The 9,373-nt window shown below is 39.4% G+C and overlaps 1 protein-coding gene across 1 annotated transcript in view; it reads left to right on the top strand.

The window, feature by feature from the left end:
• Positions 1 to 1,608: 1,608 nt before the first annotated feature.
• LOC103768303 (protein kinase C delta type-like) overlaps positions 1,609 to 9,373 on the top strand; it is a gene marked incomplete at its 3' end in the record, with an annotated part of 17,157 nt that continues 9,392 nt past the window's right edge. Inside the window, exons 1-3 of the mRNA XM_008935443.1 lie at positions 1,609 to 1,726; positions 4,580 to 4,779; positions 7,345 to 7,405. Of these exons, the coding sequence (XP_008933691.1) occupies positions 1,612 to 1,726; positions 4,580 to 4,779; positions 7,345 to 7,405 (376 nt within the window). The remainder of the gene's footprint in view (positions 1,727 to 4,579; positions 4,780 to 7,344; positions 7,406 to 9,373) is intronic.

Genomic DNA, 9,373 nt, shown 5'->3' with positions numbered 1-9,373 from the left:
TTCCAACCCCTATGATTCTATGAATTGCTTCTCAGGTTCATGTCTTTTCATTAAAAAAATGCAAGCATATGCAGGATTGCTTGAAATGTTTTTCTATTGCTGCTTGACAGAGCTGGTTAACAATCTACAGTCAAAAAGCCAGTTCAGCCCATTTTTAATTCTTTTTCTTTTTTCTGTCACTTCCTGTTACATTTTTAACTCTTTTTTCCTGATCCCTCCTTCCCCATCCCTCATTCTCTGATCACACCAGCATTCCCTTGCTATCAAATGACTGTTTTCTCCTGCTCTTTGAATAAGTAATGTTTGCTTCACAAACCAATATTGACATACAAGGTACAGGGCTCTTAAGAGTGAGAGAAGACTGTAGTGAAACACCAGTTTGCTGTCGTAGAAGTGACAGGTCTTTTGGATTCTTGTAATTCCTGACAGTTTAAACCAGGTGACACAGCAGTGCTGGAGTTGTTCTTCCTCCTCCTTTTGGCTGCTGTGCAGGTATCAAGGGTCACAGTCTGAGTCACTAACTCTGTTGTGCCTCCTAGGATTAGTACACAGCCATCTGAAAGCAGGGCTTGAATAGATGTTGTGTGACTTTATACTTGTTTCAGTTTGGTGGTGTCTGTTGCTTTCCATATTAAGTATGAGAAATAAAATGTGCACTTACCCAGTAAAATACCTAGGTTTCAGAAATTTCTGTAACTGCGTTTGTTTAATTGAGAAAGCAAGAGTGAACTCATGTATGGACCAATTCTTCAGGTCGTTAATGTCCATCAAGTACTCAAATGCACTACAATTACCTGATCGTGCTTAAGGACACGTTCCCCTTACTGTGCATCTGGTACTGGGTTTTTCTGCAAAGTCCAGAAATTCTTTTTATATGTAGGTTCAGTAGTTTCTCAGATAATCTTCAAAAATAAAATTGACTAAAAGTGTTCCTTTTATAATTTGATTGCCTGTTGAGGTGCCTAGAATTCTGTCTGGGAATTTTTGAGGCTGTGTACCAAATCAAAAGAAAAGAATGTGTTCCTAAAGAGCAACATAATATTGTGAACTTTTGATGATTAATTTTGCTCCTAGTTCCCCCTCCTGGCTTTGTGAGAGATACTGGGAAAGGAACACGTGAAACAGACAACACTCTTCTACCTCCCTTTTTCCCCCAACCCACTCTCCATTCCAGATGTGAGGGAAAAATAGTTTTTAAAACACCCAAGCAACCAACCAGTCTGTCTGTTCGTTTGTAAACTATTTATTTGAGAAGAATGTTTATATACTTGTGTATTAATGAATAGGGTCTCTGTTTAAAAACTGAGCAAGATCTACGTCAAGGCATGGCTGCTACTTCCAAGGATTTTACTTTAACAGGGTATGGTTAAAAGGGTGTCTTAAATTCAGTCTTTGCACATGTTACGTTTTTTGTTTCAGTACATGCCAGTTTTACTTCAGGCTGGTGGTCTAAAAGCTGCACTCAAGACTTGCAGACTTTAGAGGATGGGTTGTATCAGCTGTGATGGCTGCTGAGAAATGCATATCACTTTCTTACAAGTCTGAGACCACATCTTTTATTCTGTGTTTTTTATTTACTTCTTTCCACTTAGGTTGTGTCTCACTGTGGCAATGGCCCCCTTCTTAAGGATATCTTTCAACTCATTTGAGCTGGGACCTGTGCAGAATCAAGGGGAACAACTACAGCCTTTCTGTGCTATCAAGATGAAGGAAGCACTGACTACAGGTGAGGTTACAAATGATGATGCTTTTCTGAATATGAAACGCTGTTGCAGCCAACACCGAAGTGAGTGGGAGTGTTGATCTGCTCAAGGGTCAGGAGGCTCTGCAGAGGGGTCTGGATGGGCTGAATCTGTGGGCTGAGGTCAACTGCGTGAGGTTCAACAAGGCCAAGCGCCGGGTCCTGCACTCTGGTCACAACAACCCCAGGCAATGTTACAGGCTTGGGGAGGAGTGGCTGGAAAGCTGTCAAGCAGAAAAGGACCTGAGTGTTCTGGTGGTCAGTTGGCTGAACGTGATCCAGCAGTGTGCCCAGGTGGCCAAGAAGGCCACCAGCATCCTGACCTGTATCAAAAATAATGTGGCCCGCAGGACTAGGGAAGTGATTGTGCCCCTGTACTCAGCACTGGTGAGGCCAGAGCTTAATTACTACGTTCAGTTCTGGGCACCACAATATAAGAGGGACATGGAAGTGCTGGAGTGGGTCCAGAGAAGGGCAACAAAGCTGATGAAGGGTCTGGGGAACATGGCTTGTGAGGAGTAGCTGAGGGAAATGGAATCAGTTAGCCTGGAGAAGAGGAGGCTAAGGGGAGACTTTATTGCTCTCTACAGCTTCCTAAAAGGAGGCTGTGGTGAGGTGGGTGTTGGTCTCTTCTCCCAGGTTACTAGTGATAGGACAAGACGAGATGGACTCAAGTTGTGCCAGGAGAGGTTTCAATTGGTTATTAGGTAGAATTTCTTTACTGAAAGAGTGGTGAGGCATTGCAACAGGCTGCCCAGGGAGGTGGTGCAGTCACCGTCCCTGGAGGGGTTCAAGAAACATATCGATGTGGCACCTGGGGTCATGGTAGTGTTGGATGACAGCTGGATTTGATGATCTTAGAGGTCTTTTCCAGCCTTAATGATTCTATGATTCTGAAAACCCTAAATTATTGTTGAAGGTTCTGCAAGAAGGTGCAATTTGTCCAATTCCCAGGTATGCTTCCTGCACTTTGCCTTTTTAATGAAGTGGTCTGGCTTTAGCGATTGAAAAAATAGGCTAGTGTAAAAGCCTTGCTGTGCAGACAGTCTATTTTTAATTCCCACTTGCCTTTATTAAGTCCTATTAACCTCAAAATTGTATTTTGTCTGAGCTGCTTAAATATTTTAATATTTTCACCATAATATTTCCAAATTCTTCCATAGTTACGAACATCAAGTACAGGGCTCTGGAACTAGGTTTGCACTGCTAAGAATTCAAGTTTTTCCCTTCTGCAGAGTTCCCTAAATTCAGGATAAAGCTTTTGACTGAGTAGAGGAGGAATGTTAAAGTTTGCATTGAAATGAAGGAGGTTCTCAGGTGGCTGTTTCTGAGCATTTCAGAATGCCCTTTGGCAAGCAGGCTTAGAAATGCTTGTCAAAGTTGTAATTTGTAACACTGTTGTTAGCAGCTATTCCCTAATACAGACATCCAAGGACACTATTTGCTCCTCTTGTTTGGATAGCTCAGCACAATTGAGTGGAGTGCATCAAGCAAGTTATTAGTGAATGAACACAAACTTTGCCTTGAGTTTCCAGGAAGATTTTTAAATAACTGTCTAAATTTTACTTCATTGAAGTGAATGTAAATTCTATTGCCAATTTTAGGAACTAGACCATGCTGCAGCTTCTTGGGGAAGGGTCCAACGATTTGATCTGCTTTGCTACTGCCATGATATCATAAGAATATATAACACACATAGGGGGAAAAATGGATCATTCAGAGCTGCAGAGGCACTTAGAAAGCACTTTTATGGCAGCAGATGATCTTCATAAATAGCAGAAATTCTGCAGAATGCACAAAATTATATTCAGTTACCTGAGCACAAATGGGGAATAATTTGCTTGGGAGCAAAACACAGAGAAGAAGTGAGGAGATGGCATCACGTGCCAGAGTCACAGTGAAGAGCCAGATGCAGTTGCTTAGGAGGCAATATCATTTTGGATGTGCTGATGGTACTACTAAAAGACCTGGGTCTAGAAATATGCTAAAGCTTGTTATAGATCACACAGTCATTAGCTGTTTTCTGAGCCTGAGATAAGGACAGGAGTGAATTAGGTTAACTGGTAGCAAGAGGCAGACTGAAGCTGCATATTAAGAAAAAAATCCATCTAATAAGAATAGTGAAGCACTGTAAAACTCATAAGGAGTCTGTGGAGGTGCTGGCTAAATCTTACCAGAAAGGTTTGTTTTGAGGTCCTTTCAGCCTTCTCCTTATTCTTTGACAATACAAGGTCTGTATGTGCTAGAGAGGACAGATAAGGTCTTGTAATATCCTTTAAAAAGTAGCAGTCATGGCAGAGAGGAGAGTACAATGTCAAGGCAAGTGACTTATGAATAGAAGTGAAATGTTGGGATAACTTGGAAGTGGATTAATGAAATATGAAGCCTTTAATCTCTCAGCCACTGGTTTCAATTTAAACTGGGTCAGTGTAAGATGTATCTTAATTTATCTTACGTTAGTAGATGTTCACTATGCTCAGATGACACGTCATGGAGATTTATACCAGCAAGGAGCTATGCAAGTATTGCCTGTCAAATTGTGACTGACTAAACCAGCTTCTGAATTCCAGAATGGGACTTTTCCCTCATGGTTTCTCTGGCTGCATGTTAAGACCACCACTGCCTTTGCATGCCCTGTTTGTCAGGGTGAGCTTTGCCTTCCACATCAGGAATGTTTGAATCAAATATTTAAACTTTGTCCCAACCACAGGACAAGAAGTAATAAGTCTGCTTTTGGTTTCAGTGTAAGGTTTCTCTTCTGTATTATTTTGTTGAGTTTAAGCGCTAGTTCTACATCATCTGATTTTAAATTTTCTGTCTCTTTTTTGTGGCTTTCAGAGAGAGGAAAAACTCTAGTTCAGAAGAAACCCACCATGTATCCAGAATGGAAATCAACATTTGATGCCCATATTTACGAGGGACGGGTGATTCAGATTGTTCTCATGAAAGCAGCAGAGGAGCCATTGTCTGAAGTGACTGTGGGTGTGTCAGTCCTGGCAGAGCGATGCAAGAAAGGCAATGGCAAAGCAGAATTCTGGGTAAGGAAGAAGATTAAGTCCTTAAACTTGCTGACCTGGTTATCTTCTTCTGAAGCTGAACGGATGCCTTATGTCTTTTAAACTATGAGTGTTCTATCCCTTTAGCACGCGTGGCAGGGCTTGTAAGACAATTATTTTAGCAGCATTTTTTAAGCAGGTAATGTACAATCAAAGTCAAAGAAATTGACAATAAAATCCATGGCATCAGTGTTTGAAATAATGGCATATATCTCGCTGAGCCCCTCTTTAATAAAGCCTAGCAGGTTTTATAGCAAATAGCAGGCATTTAAATTGGATCAGATCATTGCAATTCATCCAGAGGAAAACATGCAGCTTATTCCAGACTATTTCCACTTAGAATTTCTAATTTTATCTATTCATTTTCTACAATAAGTTTTACTTGGCTTGATGCTGCTATAATGGGGATCCATTAATCCCTGGTGCTGTTATCCTGGTGTCTTTTCTTTCCGTAGTGCCCCAGACAATTGTTTATATGTGAAAGCAAGGGGTATGACATCTTGCCAAGTGGTATTTGCTCCTGTAGCATTAAAAAAAAAAAAGTCTTTAATGGAATCTTCAATTTACTCTAAATGCTGGTAGTTGTCAAACTACCTAAACCCAAGTAACAGCTCTTAAATAGTTGTACATAATGAATTTCAATTAGCACCTTGAACCTCAAATAAACAGAAAATTTAAAATTGCTTATATTTTTTATTTTGTGCATCTGGGGAGAGGGGAAGGTGACAGAGGCCTGCAGGATCAAAACTCTGAGCCCAGTTTTCTGAAATGCTGAACATGTTTCATGCATTTAGTTGATGGGTTGTGAAGAATTTTTAATTAAGGGTTTAATGATGTCATCTATATAGGATCCTACTCTCTAGCTTCTTTTTCAGCTTTTGGACCCAGCTGTAGTTGCTGAGATCCTAGTCCCAATAAATAGGGTTGTGAGAATGTGATGCAGTATTATTGTCCCAGAGAACTATAAAACCTTGAAGCAGCTCTAGTCAGTGTCCTGAATATTCAACACTTCTCCAAAAGGGGAAATAAGGATCAGAGGGGGGAGTATCAGGATATCTGTGTGATTTCTTACAAAGCAACGCTGGCACTTCCTTGGTGGGGGTTGGCTACATGAGTGTTGTTCTTGGTTATAATAATGCTTTTCCTGAAACTTGATATGAATAGGAGGGAGTATCCAGTTGTCCCTTAACTTAGCATGGGAAGACATTTTTAAAAAACACTCCCTTTCTTTCTCAAGTCCATTTTTGCTGTAAATGGCTGGGTTTTGCTCTGTGTTTGTGCAAATGTAGCTATTTCACTGCGCAGACCTCAGAGAAAACTTTTCCTAAAGGCATGCTTTATATTGAAGGGGCTTACAGATTTTGCTAGGTTGGCAGGATCTCACATGTTTGTATTCACCTGTTACATTCTGAAATCACACACTCTTTTTTCCATGCCTTAACTTGAATTCTGAGACAAGCCATTATTCAGAAGAGTAGTTAAAACTAATAATGATCAGTTTTAGCTGATTCAGTGGCCTGAAGTCTTCTGCCTATTATCTCTAGGACAGGTATCACACAGATGTCATCAGCATTACACTTCCTCTATACAACTTCAGTCATCAATTGGACAACCCATCATGCCCCACAGGGACAATAGTTTGCTTACCACAGCCTGTAAGGTTATTTTTGTGTGTGGAGAGACAGCCCATCAGTAGTAGCTGTAACTGAGGTCTTTGCCTTCTCCAAGCTTTGTTGTGCAAATGTTTTTGAGTGTCAGACATTGCCTTGAAGATAAAAACTTAGCTGTTATCCCAGTAGGATAATGGGATTTGTGGAGATAGAGTCACAGGTCTATCTAATGTAGCTGTGGGGGTTATTTTGGTGTAGTGTTTCTTTTTTCTTTCCCCATCCCAACATGTATTTACAGCTAACGCAGGGGTTATTTTGCTCTGTGCTGAAGAGAAGACTGAATCAAACTCTCATGCTTAATAGCTTCTTACGCTTATGATGGCAGCAGATTTAACGGCTGCTTTCTGAGTGCAGGAAGTGACCTCAGCTGTTGGCTCAAAAGGCATTTATTTTTGCTGGTCCGTTGAATTTGCTGGAGAAACCATGTGGTTTGAAGAGGAAAGTAAAATAGATCTTGATTATACCACTGTTTTTCAGATTATAGACAACAGTATTTGATATCTCTATGGTTTGTACTGTCAATAAACATATAAAGGATTGTATAGGCTCTTTCTTTTAAAGCAGGGTTCCTGTGCAAATTGAGTTTAATAATAGTAAAAACAGAAGATAGGAAACTTCTTTGCAGAAATGGGAAAAGGACATGCAAAAACAATGTGAACTTTGCACTGAACTTTTGAGTAGATATCAAAGAAATGCAGCATGCTAGTAAAAGCAACAGGATAAACACCCCTGGTTCAGCTGCAGCAGTGAGATATTAGAAGAAGGTTGTAATCTAATAGCTATTGAATATTATACTTTGATTCCCTAGAAAGAATTGTTTAAATTCCTGAGTTTCAGTTGACTGCATACTTCACTGCTGGTATCTTTCTTTCTGCAGCTTGATCTACAACCTCAGGGGAAGGTGCTGATGGCTGTGCAGTATTTTTTGGAAGATACAGGTAATGCCAACTGTTTATTTTCACTCAGTTTTGTAAAAATATAACTTTGTGTTCACATTCATTTCATAGAACACAGGATGTAGCTCATTAAAAAACAAAAATCACCTGGTGTATTGAGTAGAATTTTCCAATTTTATTTATTTGTTTTGTAGGAGATTTTTTTGCTGTTTGGAGTCATGGCTGCATTTGTTCTTTTCTGAATGCCTTTATGGCCTGTATTGCTGTTGTATTTTGCCACTTTGGGGTCTTTAAGATCTCTGTCCTCAGGTTTTGATGTGGTAGAAAAGGTATTATCAGTTCCTTTTAAGTGCAAAGACGTTAAATTTCTTGTTCTAGTCATGGGGGAAACTTTTTTTTTTGTGGGTTGAGGAACTGGGTCTGAGTTTCCTGGGATTCAGATGTCATAGCCACCAGTCACAGAAACTGATTGTAGCAATGAGTGAAGGGTGAAGTGTTAAAATGCAAATCTAGTCAATGTTCTGCCACATCAGTTTAAAATGTGAACAACTAGTATATGTCTGAAATCTAGACATGCTATTCGGAGAAGAAACTAAGAGGTAAAAGAAGATAGTTAATTATGAGAGGGGAAGCTTTAAGTACAGTAATTAAAACAAGTATTTTGGCAGGGATTTGTGTATCTGTGGAATCCTTTCCTAAAGGAAATGATGTAAACCTCACAACTTGCTTAGCTAGTTGTTGAAGCTTTCCCATACTAGAAGCTGCAAAACCATTATTTCTTGGGAATTGAACTGGTCTGCCATATTAGCCTCTCAGTCTTACGTAGCTCAGTACTATCTGTTTGTTAATAGTAAGTGGAAAGAGTTAAGCTGTAAGTTTTAAAGCACTGATGCTTTTTTTTTTCCTGCCCCAGATATATACAGGGAACATAGTTCTGCTCTCATAGAACAAGTACGTTGTGATGGTACCATATATTTTTGTACCGTATGTGCAATCTGGCAGTAACTACAAAAGCTACTAAAGATGAAAAGTGATATGCAGTGCACATAATTTCAGAATTGGCATTTGATCTTTGCAATGGCAAAAAAATAGCCTAAATGCTCATTATTTTGGTGTCCTTTATGAGAATTTAACTCTTTAAAGCAAAATTTGAAAAAAATTGTGTGACTCTGAAGAGCCTTAAAGGAAGATAATTTCTCTGAAAATCAAAAGCTCTCTGTTTATGCACCAGTAATCTGGTTTGCATTCAAACTCTTGTGAGCTATTATATTAGAAAAGCTTTGTCTTGGTCTTTGTCATGGTTTTCCCGTGCAAGGCAATTTCATGGGGCAGTGATATTACGAGAATCTATATATTTAATGAGACATACAGAAATCCATTTGTCCTGGTAACTTTAGTGTTTTTCAACAGTTTTTCTTGCAATTCTTTTCATTGCCTTTATTAGGGATTGCAGCTGGTAGCTTACAAAGCCTGACCACTAAACAGATCATGAAGTCATGCAGTTGCGCTTAGTTTAAGATTCGTATGCTAGCACTCTGGTTAGACCTTCTACTTTGCAACAACTTCCTATTTACCTTCTGCTTTATAGAAAATTACCCACCAATACCTTTTTGGTAACCAAACCACAGAGGCAGTGGAAACTTCCTTTTAAGACATTTATTTATGCATCTATTTTTTGTGAAGGAAAGTCACTCAGTCTGACATTTGCAGTGTTCACATCAAATATCAATACACTTTAACATACTAATCCTCCAAATTATAGACCTCCTTCATATCACTGTCTGTGTATTGCTAAATAAGCAAACACTGAATGATTTTTGGCTCACCCCTGCACTGCTGTAAGCATTTTCTCTAATTACATTAGCAGTTACCAGTGTTAGAGCAAAGAGCTTAGCACATTACAGGCATGTTTGTATTAACTTCCATTCTCCACATTGTTCAAACCCTGAGTTAATAGTTGAAAGCTCAGAGACAGTTCACATTCCTTCCTATGCACACATCATTTTGTCT

Source organism: Merops nubicus, unplaced genomic scaffold (assembly GCF_000691845.1).
Source record: "Merops nubicus isolate BGI_N331 unplaced genomic scaffold, ASM69184v1 scaffold33532, whole genome shotgun sequence".
Lineage (NCBI taxonomy): Eukaryota > Metazoa > Chordata > Aves > Coraciiformes > Meropidae > Merops > Merops nubicus.
This window is presented reverse-complemented; position numbering and strand designations above follow the sequence as displayed.